General features: G+C 49.7%; 1 protein-coding gene across 1 annotated transcript in view; it reads left to right on the top strand.

The window, feature by feature from the left end:
• The window catches only part of HS3ST4 (heparan sulfate-glucosamine 3-sulfotransferase 4), a gene marked incomplete at its 5' end in the record, with an annotated part of 354439 nt that extends 335493 nt beyond the window's left edge, over nt 1-18946 (top strand). The window contains one exon of the mRNA XM_081088835.1: nt 16988-18946. Coding sequence (XP_080944961.1) covers nt 16988-17624 — 637 coding nt within the window. The 3' untranslated portion in view covers nt 17625-18946. The remainder of the gene's footprint in view (nt 1-16987) is intronic.
• Between the last annotated feature and the right edge of the window lie 2102 nt (nt 18947-21048).

Raw genomic sequence — 21048 nt, 5'->3', positions numbered from 1 at the left:
CCGCCTGGGGTTGGGGTCGGCGCCAAGCACACGCTGAGGCCAGAGGAAGAACCCCAAACCCATAGCCGGATGGACCCTCGGGCCCTGGAGGGAAGGAGGCCATAGGGGCCAGGAGAGCCTGAGAAGAGGGAAACCCCAGGACGAGGCACCTGGAAAGTGCAGTGAATTGCAGGAGAGGGTGGAACAGCCACACACTGGCAAACCCTGCCCGCCCCGGGTCAGTGACGTGGGCCCCAAGTGCTCCTGGGCTTTGCCCTGCATCGCGGGGGTTATGCTGCCCGTGGGCCGGGCAAGCAAGAGCCACCCCAACCTGTGAAGTTTCGCACAAAGGTGGGGAGGCCACATTCGGGTGGGTTTGTCAGGCCCAGGGAAGGCGCCTTCACTCTGCGCCAAGACGGTGGCCAAGGGGCCCTCCGGAGACATGTGGTGACTGAACCCAAGCCAGGCCGGAGTCCTGCTCGCACTGAGAGGCAAGTAACTGGGCACCGCACCCCAAATGCATGGGGAGCGCCAGCGGCCTCCTCTCTCCTGCCCTGGCGGGATTCACAGGTAAAACGCAGACACTGTTGGGTCCCAGACCCCTTTTCTTTGCACACACACACCACCCGCCCTGCCCCCTCCCCATCATTCTGTGAGACTAAGGTTCCTGAGCCCAGATCCAAGGACTGCAAAAGGAACAATTCTCCCGGTGAGAACATGCAGGCAAGCGCTTTCTGCCAAGGCGGCCAAGTTTGACAAACAGCGCCTCCTGGGGTGGGGAAAGCAGAGAGTGTCGTGGAGCAGCGCTGGCTCCCAGCTACCCCGGGGGCAGGTGGCCACCTTGGCTCCCTGCTGGCCCCAACGGCTGGGCGGCGGCCCCTGCATGTCTGGTGCACCTAGGCCTCGCTGACCTCGTGACCCCCAGAGCATGCACCCACCTCCTGGTCCTGATTGCCTCTCCCCACTCCACACACACACACACACACACACACACACACACACACACACATGCATCTGCAAAGGCGGGAACAGGGCCCAGGCAGCTGCTGTGTCCACACCCTTGCTGGCGAAAGTCACACTCCAAGTGGCCGGCTGTGTGAGGGGCAGTGGGCACTCACTCTCTCACTCTCTCCCTGGAAAACCCAGGGCGCACCTTGGCTCCTGCAATGTGCAGAATTAGAAATCGAACCGTTTATTGTCTCTTAACTTTTCTCTGGTTTCTTTGGTCACTCACTGTGGCTGCCCCCACTGTTCTGAGTGGGCCCTGGAGGTTCCTCAGCCAAACCACAAATCCCCAAATCAAACACTCGCTTTCAGAAAGCCAGGCTTCTCTCAACACACCCTGCAACCTAAAAGGTTGCCCCTCCGTGAAAAGCTCGGAGGAGCACTGAGCTGGGAAAGGACAGCTGGTGCGTGGTGGGGTCCCTGGGACCCGAAAAGGTGCAGAAAAAAATTTTTTTTAACACATTTCAATTTCAAGAAGTAAAAACAAAACCAAGAAAGAAAACCTACGCTTTCGGAGCCTGAACATCCACAGGGATCTCAGTGCGATCCCGAGCCACCGCCCGCCCCAGCCCGGGATCCGGGCTTGCCATCTGCGACTGGGGGAGATGGGGCAGACACCGCGGGATGGGGCATGCCATCTGCCTCCAGGGGAGAGGGCCAAAGCCAGCAGGTGGTTATCTCCTGAGGCGTCCCAGACTGTGAGAGGGCACAGGTTGGGCTGAGGCCCCGCCCTGCCAGTGCACAAATTTTTGTGCAAAGGGCTTCTAGTCTAATCTAATAAAAGACAAACATGCAAATTGACTGTACCTTCGCTATGCAACTATATGCAAATTAACCTAACCAAGATGGCGGCAGGCAGCCACAGAGCTGGAGCGAGCAGGAGGCTTGGTTGCTCCAGTGATGGAGGAAGCCAAGCTTCCCGCCTGCCACGGCCGGCTCTGAGCTCCACTGAAGGCAACAAAGTTTCAATTATAGAAGGTAAATAAATCCCAGAATAAACAAAGAAAAAAAGGAGAGGCTGGGAGCTTCCATTGCCAGAGGGATTGGCTAGCCTGAAAATGGCCCTCAGCCCCTCACCCAGACTGACCAGGCACCCCAGTGGGGACCCCCCACCCTAAAAAGGGTGTGGCCAGCCTGAAAACAACCATCAGCCCCTCAACCAGGCTGGCCAAACCTCCATGGGGTGAGGGTCCCCACTGGGGAGGGGGGCTTGACCAGCCTGCAAACAGCCATCATCCCCTCACCCAGGCTTGCCAGGCACCCCAGTGGGGACCCCCACCCTGAAGGGGGTGTGACCAGCTGCAAACAGCCAACATCCCCTCACCCAGACTGGCCAGGCACCCCAGTGGGGACCCCCCACCCTAAAGGGGGTGTGGCCAGCCTGAAAACACCCATCAGCCCCTCTCCCAGGCTGGCCAGGCACCCCAGTGGGACCCCCACCCTGATCCGGGACACCCTTCAGGGCAAACCAGCCGGCCCCCACCCATGCACCAGGCCTCTATCCTATATAATAAAAGGGTAATATAAAAACTGACCCTAACAGCAGAACGACTGGGAATGACTGGTCACTATGACACACACTGACTACCAGGGGGCAGACGCTCAATGCAGGAACTTCCCCCTGGTGGTCAGTGCACTCCCACAGGAGGAGCTCTGCTCAGCCACAAGCCAGGCTGATGGCTGCCAGTACAGCAGTGGTGGTGGGAGCCTCTCCTGCCTCCTCAGCAGCACTAAGGATGTCAGACTGCAGCTTAGGCTGGCTCCCCACTGGCAAGTGGACATCCCCCAAGGGGTGTCGGGCTGCCAGAGGGATGTCTGATTGCCAGCTTAGGCCCAATCCCCCAGGAAGTGGGCCTAAGCCAGCAGGTGGCCATCCCCTGAGGGTTCCCAGACTGCGAGAGGGCACAGGCTGGGATGAGGGACACCCAGCCCTGAGTGCACAAATTTTTGTGCACTGGGCCTCTAAAATATATATATATATATATATATATATATATATATATATATATATGTATTTGTGTGTGTGTTTATTTAGATATTATCCTATATAATAAAAGCCTAATATGCTAAGTGTCCAGTTGTCCGGTCATCCGTTCAACCATCAAAGCATAATATGCTAATGATATTAATGATATGTTAAGGCTGCTCAACCTCTCGCTATGACATGCACTGACCACCAGAGGGCAGACAGTTGACCGGTTGACCAGTTGCTATGACGTGCACTGACCACCAGGAGGCAGACACTCCAACTGGTAGGTTAGCTTGCTGCTGGGGTCTGGCCAATCAGGATTGAGCAAGAAAGGCTGGACATGCCCTGGAACCCTCCCATGGTCCCTCCCTGGCTGGCCACCTCCCACGTCCCTCCTCGGCCCTGATCGTGCACTGGTGGTGTCCCTTGGCCTGGCCTGAGCTCTCTCGCTATCCGGGACCCCTTGGGGGATGTCGGAGAGCCGGTTTTGGCCCGATCCCACAGGCCAGGCCGAGGGACCCCACTGGTGCACAAATACACGCACCAGGCCTCTAGTAATTATATAAACAGTGAGGGAGTATGATTAGTTGACTATAGGAACTGGATTATGGGATTGTGAAGACCAAGAGGTCCTATGATCTGCCATGTGCAAGCTGGAGACCCAGGAAAGCTGGTGGTATATTTCAGTCCAAGTCTAAAGAACTAAGAGCCAGGGGATCCAATGTTGTGAATCTCAATTCAAGTTCAAATGCCTGATAACTAGGGTTGCTTATAGTGTAAGTCACAGTCTCCTGCTCTTGGTCACTAGATGGCCCAAGTTCCAGTGACCAAAGTCAGGAGAAGATGATGTCCCAGATCAAGCAGAGAGCCAATTCGCCCTTCCTCCAGCATTTTGTTCTATTCAGGCCCTCAATGGATTGGGTGATACGCACCCACACTGGTGAGGGGATCTTCTTTACTCAGTCTACAGACTCAAATACTCATCTCTTCCAAAAACACCCTCACAGATTCACCTAGAAGTACTGTTTTATCAGCTATATGGTAAGTGGACATATAAAATTAACCATCACAGCTGTCCATCTGTCTCTCCATCTACTTATCATGGAATAACATCAGTCTAGTTTCTAGCTTTTCCCTGTCCTCCAGAGTCATGGAGATGGAAAGACGTGTTGTCTTTTAAGGAATTTGGTTCAGCAATGAGTTTCTAAATCCTGGCTGCACACTTGAATCCCTTGGGGAGCTTTTAGGAAGTGCCAATGACCAGACACCATCACAGACCAGTTGAATCAGAATGTCCCATTATAGGTCCTAAAGAATTCTAATGGGCCCCAGAATTGTGGTCACTGGTGTGGTGACTCCAGGGTGTCAATCCATTTGCTGCAGAGTTGGCAGATGGAGAAATTGTTGGAGATAAGGCAGCAAGCCCCACAACCACAAACAAACCAGCAAATTCTACTTCTTTCTTCTCCAGAGAGGGGGTTGACTTTGAGAGAACAGGCTGAACCCTGCTCTGAAATACAGTCTCTGTCTTTTGTAAAAAAAAATAAAAAAAAAATATATATATATATATATATATATATATAGTCTTTTTAGAGAGAGAAGGAGGAAGAGAGAGACACAGAGAGAGAGAAACATTGATGTGAAAGCAAAAAATCCATCAGCTGCCTCTTGCATGTCTCCTTCCAGAGATCTAGCTCTCAATCTTTTGGTGCACAAAAAGATACCCAACCAACTGAGTTCCTGTTCTTAATCTTGAAGTTTACCCCCACTTGTGACATGACCTCCACCATGAACTCTAGAACTGACCTTCAGATCAACCTCCAGCCCCACCTCTTCCTCTCCTTTGCTTTTCCAGAGGCTGGAGATGCATGATCTGATATCACACATGCACTTCATGGTGGAGGTCCCGCCACCTCTAACTGCTTCTACTTGCCCTGCTTCTCTGGCCAGGGGCAGAAATAAGCCTCAGCACCTTCAGCAGTTCAGCCTCAACCTTTCCTACCTTCTCACCACCTAAACGTAGAGATGGAGGCCCAGCTACCACCAGTGTAGGCCCTACTTCACCTCCTTTGCCCTGCTTCTGGCCTCTTGTGTATAGGGAATGAGTGTGTATAAATGTGTATGTGCATATCCAGGGGGTCATTCATTTATTCATTGTTCATTTATTAAGCGCCTATTCTGCACCATGCTCTAGTATAGATAGATATAAAACCTAGTGAGTAAGACAAAATCCTGTCATTGTAGAGCTTAATTCCAGGTAGAGAGGAGTCAGAAATCATGTGAACCAGTAAGTCCATGATATAGTTACAGATCGTCACCAATGCCACAGAATGGGACAAAGAAGGGAAAGCAAAACAATGGGGTGGAGTGTCTTGGGGCAGGCATTTTTAATAGAAAGATCAGGGAAACTCTTTCTGAGAGATGAATAAGTGGTATGTAGATGTCATACAAATCATAGCTGTGGTCCAGACCAGCATTACTGCTGATCATTCTGGAATACGCTGTATTTGCATGCTGACAGTAGCCATTGGCCCTTTGTAGCCACTGAGCACTTTAAGTGTGGCTACTGTCACTAAGGAACTGAATCTTTCATTTTATTTAATTTTAATTAATTTACATTTAAGTAGCTACATGTGGCTAGTGGCTTCCATGTTGGACCTTTAATGATGAGAAGAAGCCACCGGGGGAGATCTGGGGAGAGAGCATTTCAGAGTGAGGAATGGGCAAACACAAGAAGGGGAGGAACTGGAGTGTGGAGACCAGATGAAGAGAAGGCAGCATTGTGGGACTTTGAGGAAATGGGATTGCACGTAGAGGACAGATACTATAGAGCAGTGGTTCTCAACCTTCCTAATGCTGCAACCCTTTAATACAGTTCCTCATGTTGTAGTGACCCCAAACCATAAAATTATTTTCGTTGCTACTTCATAACTGTAATTTTGCTACTGTTATGAATCATAATGTAAATATCTGATATGCAGGATGTATTTAGGCGACCCCTGTGAAAGGGTCGTTTGACCCACAAAGGGGTCACGACCCACAGGTTGAGAACCACTGCTGTAGACCATGAAAAGGGAGTGCATTTAAGAACATACATAATGATAGATTACTGGAAGGATTCAGGCAAAGGAATAATGCAATGATGATAATGATAATAAAGTTTAGGTAGATTTATTAAGTGGAATTTATGTACATACTAGAGGCCTGGTGCATGAATTCATGCACATTGAAAGGAAATTAATTAGAAGAAATATTTTAATATCGCTATTTGCCCTTTCTCTATAATAGAAGTGCTAACCAATTCACCATCGACAATGACAGATGGAAACACATGCGGGTGATTGGTGCTAGTGAGAGCTTTATTTATATAGATAAACTTGCTTAATTACACCTGCTTTCTGATTTAGCTAAACTTTTTCCAGTCCAGTGAAGCACCCCAACTTCTCTTTCAGGTAATTGTCAGCAACACAGCAGTAAATATCAACATGAAGCAGATTATTATTGTAGATAACGCAGGGAGAACAAAGGGTGCAATATTTAAATGCAGCAGTGTTTGACTATATTCTGCGCAGTGAGAAAACCTGAAGTCATTTTCAAGGTCCACCATTTCTTACTTCTTTTCAGTTGGGTCAAGTTTCTAAGCTTTCTAAATCTCCATTTTCTGACAAATGAAAAGAAAATAGGATTCCACCGAGTCTCCTATCTACCTACTCCAGGACTTCTGTGAGGATCAAACGAGATGAGGCACATGAAAATGCTTCACAGGCATTTGGTTAAAGTGTAAAATGTTTCCACCTGGCTATAAAGCAAGTTGTGTTCCTGGATTGAAGAAACTCCAAGGAGGCTAATCACTAGGGAGAGTAAGCTGGGTGTTGCTATGTGACATCATTACCCAGCACCCACAGCGACCGTTTCCAGGCTGGGCTGGGCTGTGGGCCACATTTTGCACCATGGGGTCTTGGCAACATTGGCTGCAATTTGGTGGGGTGTTGCTCTGGGGTGGTGGCAAGGCTGTGTCCCACTTGGGGGAAGCCAAGTGTTGCTTTGTCGGCACCAGGTCCGTGGTGCCATTTCTTTGTAAATGGTCAGTGCACGTCACAGCAGCTCCTGCATTGAGTGTCTGCCCCCTGGTGGTCAGTGCACATCATAGCAACCGGTGAGATGGTCGGACACTTAGCATATTAGCCCTTTATATATATATGTAGATAATTTAATCTTCACTCCCCAATCTTCAATAATATCAATGAAATATTTTTGTTATCATTGAAATCTTTCTTTTCAGATGGGAAACTGAGGCACAGAGGTTCATTACCATCGGGGCTGCCCTGCCTCCCTCTCGGCTGCAGCAAGCTGTGGAAAGCTCACTCTTGCTCAGTGCATAGTAACATGGGGGCCAAGACTGGGGGAGGCTGAAGATGGCAGGGCTGTGGCCCAGCAATGCCAGGGGAAGGGTAGGAAGGAGAGGTTACACTTAAGGTATATGTTAGAAATAGCAGCAGCAGACAGGGCTTCCTGGGATTGGATTGCTGAGGGTGAGTGAGGCCGAGAAGAATCAGTGACAGCTCCCAGGTTTGGGCCGGGCGGCATGGGGGACAGTGGCGTCCTTCCCTGTGGTCGATCAGGAAGACTAGGAGTGGGCAGGACCCGGGCTGTAGGGAGGGGTGGGTGCTGCAGTGTGGGGTTGGGTATAATTCTGTGCCTCAGTTTGGGCACAGTTTCCTCTTACCTTCCTTTATTCTTCTTTGCCGTCTTTCCTTTATGTCTCCCATCATTCCACAAATATTTATTGAGACCTACTTGATGCTAGGCCCTGTGTGAGGGGCTGGGGTACAGCAGGTCATGAAGGTGCCAATCCCTTCCCTCCTTGGAGTTGACGTTCTTTAGGAGGACATACAGACTATGCATGAGAAAATGAGCACAGAAGCAGGCCAACTGCAGGTAACGATGCGCCCTCTGAAGTGAACGAAAGGAGGACGGAGAGGGATTTCAGATGCTGCCTGCGCGAGGGGATTGTGCTCTGAGAGGGTGATGTTTGAGTCAAGAACTGAATAATGAGAAAGCCAATTATGAAAAGAGCAGAGAGGAGGGAGAGAGAGAGAGAGAGAGAGAGAGAGAGAGAGAGAGAGAGAGAGGACTCTGCAGGGGATCGGTGGGCATGAATATCTGACACCCCAAGAACCTTCCATTTTCGCATCACAGTGTGTGTCCGTGTCTGTGTCTGTCTCTCTGGAGTGTGAGGAGCCTCTTCCATCATCAGTCATTTCTTCCTCTGTTGCAGGAGCAGATTGATTGGTTTGAAAATCTGTTTAGTATTTCATGAGCCCAAGCTGTGAGAGTCAGGGCTAAATACAGACACGGTAGGACCCAGTAATTAATTGATGAGTGTGGTTACAGCATGGAAGCTGGAGATCCAGGTTTGGGGAGGCAGCTTTTCAAAGGAACTGTCTCAGGGACAACATGGAGGGCTCTGGTCTGGGTGTTTGTAGAAGCGGCTGTCCTGACATTCTCACCAAACACAGGGAAGGGGCAGCTGGGCCGCATTCCCTCAGCATAGACTGCTGTTTCCCCCAACACAGCGTCACTGCAGCCACACCTGGGAGCCGGGGGCGGGGGGCCGCAGTGCGACCCCACCTGTGCTCACAGCTGGCACTGCTCACACCTGTGTTCATCGGATGGATGCTTCCATCTGGACTGACTTATTTCACAAGTTTCCATGGCGAAGCATGAATTGACCCAAGCAACCCTTTGGCCAGTGAAATGGCATGTGCTTTGTGTGCGCTGGCCAGGCTCCTTGGATCACCAGGGAGAAGCTTTACAAATTACTTACAAAAGCGAAGTTTGTTTGAAGGATGCACTGGGGTCAAAGTTCAACGAGCTCACGAGCACAGGTCCTGAGACGGTGCGCTCTGTGTCCAATAGCAGCCTTCATCAGCACGCATGCCGAGCAGTTCATTCCTCCTGGCACCGCGCTCTCAGTCTGTCCGGGCTGCTGTCACGGAAACACCACTGACTGATGGCTTAAACAACAAATACTTATTTCTCACATTTCTGGAGGCTGCAAGTCCAAGACCAGCTGCTCACTGACTCGGTGTCTGGTGAGGACTCCCTGGTTCATAGAGGGCCTTTTCTTCTTCTCCCAGTGTCCTCACATGGCTGCCGAGGGAGGGAACTTTCTGGGGTTTCTTTTATAAGGTCACTGATCCCATTCATGAGACTCCACCCTGGTGACCTCATCCCCTCCCTCAGGCCCCACTTCCCAGTACTGGGATTGGGACCTACCAGGAATGTTGGAGGGACACAAGCATTCATTGCGTAGCTGAACCATAAGCACCAGCCTCTCAGCCTTCATGCACCATCTCGAGATGGGTCTGGCTTGGGATTCCCTGCTGTTTACAAGGAGGGAAATGAGCCTTAGGTTTCCCAAAGTCCTTGACAATGAGAAAGGCAGAGCCAGGTCCCAAGGGCAGACAGCACGTGTATCCTCTGCAGCAGCTGGAGGACATTCGCCCAAGTGGGCAGAACCCCAGGCCCAGGAGGCATGACCATGGATGGCCAACATGCGACGCTCTGGACAAGCAATGGTGAAGGGCCTCCACAAAGAGCACGTGCTAGAGTTTTGAGAACTCGAGAAGCAGGTGGCACAAAGCAAAGGGGGTTCAAGCAAAGGCAAGACTTGAGTGAAAAGCTGATCTATCAGCAGCCGCATTTATCACTCTGAGGTCAGGGCTGAAGTGGCCCCACAGTTAGAGGCAGGAAGCCTAGACACCCCTGGGGGGAAGGAGGCTGACTCAGCAGAGAAGCAGGGCGGGGCCAGCAGCTGGGTGCAAGTGAGAGGGAGGGGGATGCAAGTGAGAGGAAGGCAAGGAGGCTGGCAGCATCCCCAAGACAGAGAGGAGCTGCTGCACTGCACAGCGGGGAGTGAGAGGTGAGGTGGGGAGCCCTGGAGCACAGCCTCCGGAGGGCAGCCCTCCTGTCCTGCTGTTAAGCTGTCAGCATGAGGTGCCCGTGGGGGCATGCTGACACCTCTGTAATTGTCATTAAATTGTGGCACCTGTCCCTTGAAATGCTGAACCCAAGGAAAGAAAATACAATAAAACCACTAATGGAAGTTGGTGTGAGGGTCTGCAGGGTCAGTCTTTGAGTGAGTATGAATGTGTTTCAGAGAAATGCTCTCTGGGGGGAATCGCCTCCGGTCACGGCCGGGGAAGGTTGTTCTGAAATTGCCTTCATCCTAAGTCAGTAAGTGTCTTGTCTTAGAACCTTTGGGGTGCAATGGCCCAATCAAAAAAGAGGATGTGTGGAGGCGGCGTTGGGGTGAGGGCACGGATGAGAGCTGATGTTGAGGGTAGGCAATGGCTTATATTTTTGAACCCTGATTCCCAGCCTCTGGGCTTGAGCATTATTGCAAGGGACGGCCACGTCCCTGTAGATGCCAAACATTGTACAAACTGAATCAATAAAAACTCATATAAACACACACAGGGCGACCTTTCAGAAACATGGCTTCAGTGCCAATGACTCAATCACAAGTTCATTGTAAAGGATCGTGGAATTCACGGCTGCTTTCTACCCATAGGTGCTTCCTAAATCAAAACATGCAGGTGGTGATGGCACTGGGAGAAGTCAGTCGACGGGGAAATAGAAGCATTGCCTGGGACTTGAGCAGTTGGAGTCATGAGCCCCATAGAGTGGCCAAGATCTGCCCAGCAACAAGGCGTCCCAAATGTTCAGGCACCTTGGGGTGGCAAGGAGAAGGAGATTTCTAATAATCCATGCACTGTATGCCCAGCTCGAGCTGTTTGGTGTTCTGAGAGTTGGGCACCCATCACTTAACAGAGGGACGCATGCATTAGGCCACCAGGAAGAGTCATTTGGATTCAGAATTTGAACAGAGCTGTCTCCTTCAAGCACTCAACATACAGGTGTGCTTGCACCCACGGTGGGCACCAGCAGTACTGAGACGGGACATTTACCAGTACCTGCTCTGTGCGAGGAAGCCTGGTATCTTTCCTGGGAATGAGTAAATGTTATCCTTATTCGATGGGTGAGGGAAATGAGTTGCTCAAAGCAAGTCTGGCTCAGAGATGGGACCCTGAGGTCTCATGCCCTTGCTCCAACCCCCATTCTCTTGGGTTACAGTTCATCAGGAGAGCTCAGAATATATTGCTAATTTATGCACCATTTGTTCTACTGGATAACGCATTAGGGAAAATGTGAGGTGTCCGAGTACCTCTAATGTGAGCAATGCAGAGGCAGCTGACCCTTCGCAGAGAATGGGCACTTACAGCTAACACGGGTGATTGCTCTCTCCCCGGGCATTCATGACGGTCCATTTGCTTCCACTGAGGGGGCCCTGGAGAGAGATCTCACAAATTGAATGATGCTGCTTGATCTGGAGGAATTTCTGGGGATTCCAGCATGGGTTTCTATAACCCCCAGGGGAAGTCAGTGACAGCCCGCATTGACAACATGCAGAATGAGCCTCATTTTAAGGTGCAGCTTTGCTACCTACCTCAGAGTGACCTTGGGCCAGCCGTGTCACCTTGCGGAGCCTAGGGGTTTAGTTCAGCATTGCCAAGCAGTGACTAAGAGCTTGGGCTATGGCGCAACACAGGCCTGGGACTATATTTCAACTCCACTTCCTGTGCCTTTGGGAAAACTAATCGATTTCAGTTTCCTGATGTCCAAAGCTGGGGTGTAGTAGTACCTTCTTAAGACAGTTGTTTGAAAGTTACAGCAGTACATCGAGAACCTACAGAACGTGAGGCACCCTTTCCACTGCTAATTCACTGAGACCTTCATCCAGTCCCGTGTGATGGGATTATGAGATGCCTGCTTTCCAGGTGATGAAACAGACAGACATGACTTGGGTTCAGTAATTGAACCCAAGGTCCCACAGCTAATAAATGGGTCCGATTCAGTAAGTCCAGGGGCGATGTTCTTATCACGAGGCTGTAGAGTCCAAGATGCTTAGAGACCTGGGTCTGCAGCCAGGATTTGAAATCTCAACCGCAGAAGACAGCATAGAGTGCTCAGTGCACGGTGTGTGACAGCTAGTGCATGGCTACCATTAGCATCGTTCCCTGTGAGGCCCCAGACGCGGACCTGCACTCAGACCGGGCTGGGACTCAGCAGAGCGCCACCAGCAGCAGAGCACGGGGCGGGGGAGGGGGTGGGGGGCCGAGCGACGTGGAGAGTGTCTCATAAACATTTGGGGCAGTGAGAGCAGCTGCATGGTCGCGGGGAGAGATTTTCGCTTCAGGACTGTGTGTTGACGCTGGTGTCACGGCTGCACTGAGCACCCCAGATACTGTGAACGAGCTGTTCCAAGCCCAGACGCAGTGTTTTCTCACCATATGCTCCACACGGGAGTGCGTGGTCTTTCAGACAGGGATGGCGTGCAACTCAGAAGGCTGAGCGCCCAGGCAGGGAAAACCAGCTCAGAGGAGCCATGCCTCCCCAGCTGCCCCAGGTCTCCTGACTCCCAGGGGTCATTTCATGTGTGTGTCATCCAACAACCATAGGTGGTGATGGGGCAGCTACTACACGGGAGGGACTGTGTCAGGCACTGGGGATACAAAGGTGAATGAAGCATTGCCTGCACTCTAGGGGCTGGGACCCGCCATGCTGGGCCTCGGGACAGGGCGTTGTTCTAAGCTCTGTAAAAGAGAGATATCAAGGACTTTGGGAACAGAAAGGAGTTAGTGAAAATCTTTGTAATGGAATTGAAAAAAAATTTTTTTGCACACCCAGCACCTAAACTCCTTTTCTATTCAAGAGAACTCCCCAAATAGGTGAAGGTAGGTCCCTCCTCTGCTGGCAGGTGAACTGCACACCTGACACAAATGTCTACCTCCCGCATGGGTGTCAGGCTCTTGGATCAAGGTGATCACTCAACACCTGCACCTGGGTGTGCCGCAGATCCCTCAGATGACTAAGCGAGACCTGGAACCTTCCCCGGAAACCGGCCTCTTTCCCCGTGTTCTCTAACCCGTTGGCTTGGACCAACCATCTTGGAGTCACTATGATGCCTCTCTGTCTTGCACACACATCACAGCCATCATAAAGGCCTGTCGTCCCTACTTTTAAAATGCATCCAACTCTCAACACATCTTACCACTCAGCACTCTGCACCGGAGTTGGCGCCACCACCATCTCCAACCCGCTGTCCTGAAATGCCCTCCTAGCAGGTCGCCTTCGTCTGTTCTTGCCACACTCCTGTCTGTTCCCAGCTAAGCAGTGACAGAGCAGCTCTTCCAATGGAAGTCATATCACAGTCTCCTCTCAGTGTTCCTCGGTGGCTTCTCCCCACACAGTAAGCGCCGGCATCTCCCCGGGGCCGGGGAGGCCCTCCACGATCAGTGTCCTGCCCACACCAGGAACGTGTTTTCTCACTTCCTTACCTTTCCTCACTCGCTCCTGCTGTGACTGGTCTTCTTTCTGTTTCTCAGGCACGCCAGGATGTGAGAACACCGGCATGTCAAAACATCAGATCTAGTCGAGAAGGACTTCCTTAAAACCAGGAGAGAAAAGGAGAATTGGGGGTGAGAAGTCCTGAGCAGGTAGCTGGAGATAAGATCCAAAGGTGATTTGGGAAGAAGTTGGTCTGTCAGAGTAGGGTAGCGGCTCCTCTACTTTTCCAGGAAGAGGGAGACTAGGAGAGGTACAAAAATAGTTGCCAGATCGAGGGCCTGGGTGAGAATTTATTCAGTGGGTATTTATTGAGCACCTGCTGCTTGCCAGGAGCTGGTGTTAGCACTGGTACTGAATTACTTCTGCTTGGCCAGTGAGCTGAGAAACCAACATGCACACTCAGGGAGACCTTGAAAACCATCTTTAGGGTCTGAGTCTGTTTCCTTCTCTGTAGAACTTGGATAGTAACACTATCTGCTCTGTTGACTAAAATAGTTATTCATGTGATACTATAAAGACCTCTCAGTTTATCAGATGTGGACGTTAGACTGGTAGCTCTGTGGAGGAATGGGCTCTGTTTTGTTGACTGGTATATTGCCGATTATGGAAGTGAGCATTTATGGAATGAATGAATGATTGTAACTGAGTCGAAATCACTTTTGGAATGGAGAACTGCTACTTCACAGATTTCGAGCAGCCTCTGGATATCTTCTTACTGGGGAAAAATCCCTGTCAACTCATGCCACAATAGTTATATCTTGGCCCAATGAGATGACCTTGTCATGTTTGCCCCAAATGCATAACTCTCTTAAATCACATGCTTTAATTCATCTGTAACGTGATGATCAAAGCCATTTAGGTTCCTCGGCTCCCCTCTACCTTCCCCAGCACCTCCTCTCATTCCCTCTGTGCGGAGCGCTGAGCGAGGCGCACCTGTCCTCTCCTCCACACACTGGCTTATGGGCTGGGCACCATTTCATCCCAGATGCTGCAGATCAAAGACTTGAGATCCACAAAGAGCTTGACAGACCACAGAGAGCACTCAGCCAAAGTGAAGGACATGAGAAGGAAGGGGGCGTAATGTGACGACCAGCACTGAGGTCTGGAAGTGACCGCGGAGGACAGATGAGAAGAGAAACCTAGCAGCTGCGCTTGCATGAAAGAAAAGTGCGACAGAGTCAAAGGGCAAAAACACACCTGGACTAACCTCTGCGAAGGGCCGTGTAAGAATCTACCTTCAGGTGTTTCCTGACTCAACATGTATTTGATATTTTCATAATAGGACATGAGTTTCATGCTAAGAGAGTATATCTCTCCAACTGAAATAGAAATGGAAAGTCGGGCCATTCCCTAATGCTGGCTGAGCTCCTAGTAGAAGCTCCTCGCTGGCCACAGCCCTCTGGTCAGGCAGTGGGTCTGGTGGCATTGGCTTGAGTCAGAATATCCTTTTTGCCTAGATGGGTTTGTTAGTTCTTATGCTGTTCAACCTTTTCATTGGGTGAAATGTATTTTTTTTCCTTGTTCTTCTCTAAGAATTGCTGTGCCAATGACCTTGTCCACCTGGCTTAGATTTTTAAAATTCTGGCATTACTGGGCACTATTCTAAGTGATTTGCCTGTGTTATCCCATTAATCTTCATTACAATTCTATGAGGGAGGGACTCCTATTAACCCTGATTTTTAGATGAGAAAATCGAGACTGAAAGTGGGTTACACAACTTCATCGAGATGACGTGGGTAGTCAGAACTCTTAAATTATGCACATACAACTCCCAAAGGCTGTGCTCCTTAGCCCTGTCCCTTCAAATGAGACAATTAAGTCTAGTGCAAGCCAGACAGACATATAAACATGAAGACATTCAGAACACTTTGAAGAATACGTTGTTCCAAGATAAGCACGATTATGGCCAAGGCTATTGCTTTGATCAGAAAACTCCGTGCTGCCCAACCATTATGCCTAACTACACCAGCTCTGTGAATTTCTCTACCAGGCCATTCCTCTTGCTCAATAATGGTGCTTGCTGATGAAGCTCAAAACCCAGGAGCAATTAATTATTGACAGAGCTTGTGAATTAGAGATAAAAGAAAAGTCATTCTTTCTCTACACCCGCGATAGTAAATAAATTTAATTATGGTAGGGGAAGCTAAGGGATCTTCATCTGTATTAAGGTTTATTAGCTGAGACATTTAAAAGCATGTCATTATAACAAAGAGGTCTTGTGTAATCCTGAATGTACCACTTGGGTGCAGACTTGGAAGTGAATAGACTTAATGGAGTACGTGGTGGCAGATGGCCTGCTGTACTGACAGGTATTGAACAGGTTTCTTGTCAGTTAACTTTGGTCTACAGATGCCTATAGCAAATTGGGGTATAATAGGGTCCTGCACCTCCCCTTTTCACTGGTTAGCTTGCTACATTGGGGCTGGGGGACAAATAGCATCCAAGTCCTTTAGTATCTTAAAGTTGTCAATGAGGCGAGGCCATCCTGAAGGTGAACATGGATGGAGCGGTGAATTTAGGATAGAAGCAACCTTGGGAAGGACAGCAAGAGCATGGCCCTGGTGTGGGGTCAGTCAGTGGCCCACTGGCAACTCTGGAACAAAGAAAGAAGGAATCCCATTCATAGAACCAAACTATGCTGGATGCTTTCACGCTCTATGCCCCTTTATTCTCAGGTGAACTCGCGGTAAGTTTTAGGAAAAGATTCGGGGATGTGATTCAACTTGTTGAGGTCACAAAGTCTGTCCATTCTCCTTCTCTGAGCTCCAGTTTCCTCCTTTGCACAGTGAGGCCTTTGACGAGGTCAGGAGACAGCAGACTTTTTAAAGGGCCCCAGAGTAAACATGTTTGGGTTTGTGTGTCACGTGGTCTCGTCGCAACTGCTGAAGCCTGCTGTGTGCCACATCAGCCAGGGACAGCACGTAAAGGAAAGAGCGTGGCTGTGTTCCAACGCAAGTTTATTTATGAGCATTGAAATGTGAATTTCATGTAATATTCATGCATCACAAAATGTTATTATTATTATTATTCTGGTTTTTCCCCGACCATTTAAAGATTTGAAAATCATTCTTAGCTGCAGGCATTACAAAAACAGAAGGCTGGCAGTAGTTTGCCAACCCCTGGACTAGATAATCTTTGAGGTTTTGTTGAGCGCAAACATTTTCTGAAAGCCGCTACAACAATAATAATAACTTTGATGTATTAAGCTCCTACATGTGCCGGAGTCTATGCTAAATGCTCTACAGACATTATCTCCCTTAATCCTCATACTGCAGTGGGAAGTAGGTGCCATTATTATCTCCATTTCTGAGATTATAAAACTAATACATAGAGAAATTAAGAGTATATTTAGCTTAAATATAACTGGTAAGAAATAGAGCAGCAGTTTAAGCCCAAGTGTACAAGGCTCCCAGCCATGAACCCATGAGCCTTAGGCTGCCTTTTCTGAGGTTTCTACAATCAGAGCCCTAGTGAGGATGATAGTTAAAAAGAACCGCAAGTGTTTATCCACGAATTTTATGTGGTAGCTTCCCATGAGCTATTTACATCACACGTTTTGTGCAAAATTAAAATATTTCTGGATAAGCATGACCACTCTTTCTCCTTTTCTCCCTCTTCCAGGAATGTGATGCCTAAGACCGTGGATGGGCAGATAACCATGGAGAAGACACCGAGTTACTTTGTGACAAATGAGGCCCCCAAGCGCATCCACTCCATGGCCAAGGACATCAAACTGATCGTGGTGGTGAGAAACCCTGTGACCAGGGCCATCTCTGACTACACCCAGACCCTGTCCAAGAAGCCCGAGATCCCCACCTTCGAGGTGTTGGCCTTCAAAAACCGGACCCTGGGGCTGATCGATGCCTCCTGGAGTGCCATTCGCATAGGGCTGTACGCGCTGCACCTGGAGAACTGGCTACAGTTCTTCCCCCTCTCCCAGATCCTCTTCGTCAGCGGGGAGCGGCTCATCGTGGACCCCGCCGGGGAAATGGCCAAAGTACAGGATTTTCTAGGCCTCACGCGTGTTGTGACTGAGAAGCATTTCTATTTCAATAAGACCAAGGGGTTCCCTTGCCTCAAGAAGCCAGAAGACAGCGGCGCCCCCAGGTGCTTAGGCAAGAGCAAAGGTCGGACTCATCCTCGTATTGACCCGGATGTGATCCATAGACTGCGGAAATTCTACAAGCCCTTCAACGTGATGTTTTACCAAATGACTGGTCAAGATTTCCAGTGGGAGCAGGAAGAGGTTGACAAATAAGGCTAGAGATGTGAGGGAAGGCTAGGGAGCAGCTGAGGAGACCCCTTACCTGAGTCCCGAATCCCCAGGGTCGCAGCCTCAGCCTTGCTGGAGTGTCACCTAGGTCTCCCCCATCTTCCAGCTGGGATTGCTTCCCTACAGAGCAGCCAGGCCTGCCTGGGCAGCAGCATCTGGTTGACCAGATGGCCACCAGGATCTACTGCTAGTTCTTGTCTCCTACGGGTGAATAGAGTCTGAAGACAGGATTGACTAGCTGTCTAGGTCAGAGACAGTGCCATGAATATTTGTTTAAGTGAAACAAAGAAAGGCAGGTCTATTTTGGGGGCTCTCACTTTGCTTTGGGAAGCCTGAGTTCTAGCCCTGTGTCTGGCCCAGGCCTTGCTGTATGAACCCTGCTCTGGCATCTCTCTGAAATGCAGATTGTGGCTGAGTGCTCCAGGACTCCTAGGGGAGGGGCCTCAGCCAAGGTGTCTCTGGCCTTCCTGAAAGATCTCATTCCACAACCTGTGACTTCCTCCCTCCACACCTTATAAAGGGAGGGGCATGCACATTCCTCACCCCAAAACGCTGACTCCCCTGGAAACCTTCCTTCTAAGAGCCCTCCAAGGCGGGCTGGGTCTCTCTCTTCATGAGCACCCAGGGCGCTGGAGCTCAGCTCCTGTCCTCGTGTTAGATTCAGCCCCTGGACGGCTCTTCTAGCAGCGAAGCTCAGAGCCCTGAGCTTGGTAGAGGTGAATGCCATCTCTGGGAGCGAAAAAGACAGCCAGTCCTCTGGGGGGAGGTCTCCACACCTACAGACCCTCTCCCCAAGCACCCTGGTTCTGAAACATGCTTTTGGGGTGGGCTCTGTCCCTCAGGGTCCCCAGAAGGACAAGGACCAGAAAGTTGGCATGTCTTATGTTCTGAATAACCCTTAGCCACACAGTGAACAGGGTACCAGTCACCATCGCCTATTTGCCCCACCATCTGCCCTCATGGTCATCTCCTGCTTCATTTGCTCTGTTCACAGACAGCACATTTTGGGGAGTGACAAGAGGGCTGACTCCACTTGCCACATCGGTTTATGGGGTGGGGGGAGCAAGGGCTGTCTGGGACACCCCCCTTCGAGGGCTACTGATTAAAGTATCCCTTCCCATTAGTCGTGTTTGATTAAAACGCAGCATTTGACATAAAGCCCTGTTCACAGGTCTCCCAGTCCAGGAACTGTTCTAGTAAAATTGGAAATGTGTGCGTGGGGGGGCTAACTCTGTTCAGCTGTTACTAAACTGTCATTTCTCCGGCTAAATGAAAACTGTGTTGTTATAAAGCTTAATGCAACCTAATCAATGGGTTTTGATGGCGTGTTTCTGTTGGTCACCTCCAACCCCACCCCTACTCTTGAATTCTGGGGATTTCCCTTCTCTGGAATGACCAGAAGGACCCGGATTAGATCTCCCCGGGGTTCTGTCCTGTAAGAAGCACGATTTTCTCATTCTCATCTGGTCCTGGTGAGGAATGGACTAGTGTGCTCGATTGAGGAACAACCTTACAAGTCACTGCTTTTCCAGATAAGAGAGTGGTTATTGAGCTGAAGGCACCATATTATGCGTTTACTACCAAAATAAAAGAATAACTAGCCCTAGCTAGTTGGCTCAGTTGGTTGGAGCATTGTCCATACACGAAAATATTGCAGGTTCGATTCCCAATCAGGGTACATACCCAGTTTGTGGGTTTAATCCCGTCAGGGTGTGTACAAGAGGCAACCAATGTTTCTCTCTCACATATTTCTCTCTCTCTCTCTCTCTTCCCCCCCTTCCACTCTCTCTAAAAAACAACAACAAAAATTATATATATATAATTTTTAATCATATATATATATATATATATATATATATATATATATATATTATGGAAGCTGGAATTGAGAACAAAGGAGGGAAGTCTTAGGTGTGTATGTCTTTGCCCTCTGTGCTCCTTCCCACCCTCCCTGTACGCTTTTGTGAAGGTACTTCCAAGAGAAGTGGTCCCCAAGGGCTTGCTTTGGGGAATATGGTCCCTTCTCGAGGGAAGTCTAATGAGGACCAGGTAAGGAATGAATGTATGACTTAGAAGGTCAAAGGAGCACCTGCTTGTAGGGAAGCTTTAGTGTGACTTTCTATCAGCTAAGAGTGACCATTTCTCTAACCCCCCCCATCTCTTCTGTCCTGAAGGGACACATGTTGACTCAGCCCCTCAATCACACCTCCTCTTCACTTCCAGTCAACCTGGCTGTCTGCGTGGCCCCCTGAACTCAGAACATCCAGACCTTCTGTGCTGCTTAAAAAGGAACCCAGTCCCATGTCCTCACATACATGACAAGCTAATCCATTGTTAGCCTGGTTAGCTGATGGTTACAGTCATTCTCACCTGGGAGATAACAGAAGGGAACCTCTTAGAGCCTTTACACCCTCTGGCATTGAACAGGAGGCTAATATTCTCTGGAGAAACAGGGCAGAGGCCTAAGCCTCACAGCTAGGGTCATTGATGACGTGTTTGGAAGCTGTGGTTCTGGAAAGAAGTGCGAACTTGAGATGTTTCAGTTCCATTTCTGCAGTGTCTGCCCCAGCTCCATCCCCAGACGCTGGGAGTGAGCCACACAGCCGCCCTGTTCCGCAGTGGGGAAACTTGACAGAGGAATTACTTCCTATCCAGAAAAGCTAAGTCAACCTGCTCAAATGGAGGCAGGTTAATAACACTTCCACCCTATTTAAACGTGAGCAATGCGACTCGAGGGAGATTGAATTTTGTATTTGATTTCAATTAGCAAAGCATAAATTATATTTAATTTTCTATTGCCCTCCCTTCCCTGGAATGATGACTCAGAGCTCGGGAAAGCCGGCTGCTGAGACGAGAAAAGGAGAGCCATGCTTCCGGTGGTGCTGCCTCCTTTACCCCACACTCCTCTCCTTCGCCCTGTCCTTCTGTACCTGAAAGGTATGGAAGCCTTGGCCTTGGCACTAGCCCTACCAGCTCTAAACACAGAACAATGACAACAGAACCATTCAGCAGCCCCTTTTACCTTTGGACTTGAGAGCTAGGCGTGGCCATTCCCTAGAACTCTGAGCAGCCTTTGGGAGCCTCGCAGATTGAATTTCAGGTTGAGGAGCATGGTCTGCCCCATTCCATGGCACTAGGGCAGTGGTCGGCAAACTCATTAGTCAACAGAGCCAAATATCAACAGTACAACGATTGAAATTTCTTTTGAGAGCCAAAATTTTTAAACTTAAACTATATAGGTAGGTACATTGTTATTAACTTAATTAGGGTGCTCCTAAGGCTTAGGAAGAGCCACACTCAAGGGGCCAAAGAGCTGCATGTGGCTCGCGAGCTGCAGTTTGCCGACCACGGTACTAGGGCTCCTGATCTGAGCCGCACTTCTTTAAGACCTCAGCTCCTTGGCTCTTCC

This window comes from Myotis nattereri (assembly GCF_964212035.1).
Source record: "Myotis nattereri genome assembly, chromosome: 4".
Classification (NCBI taxonomy): Eukaryota; Metazoa; Chordata; class Mammalia; order Chiroptera; family Vespertilionidae; genus Myotis; species Myotis nattereri.
The sequence above is the reverse complement of the archived record's forward strand: the minus strand, read 5'-3'. Positions and strand labels throughout refer to the sequence as shown.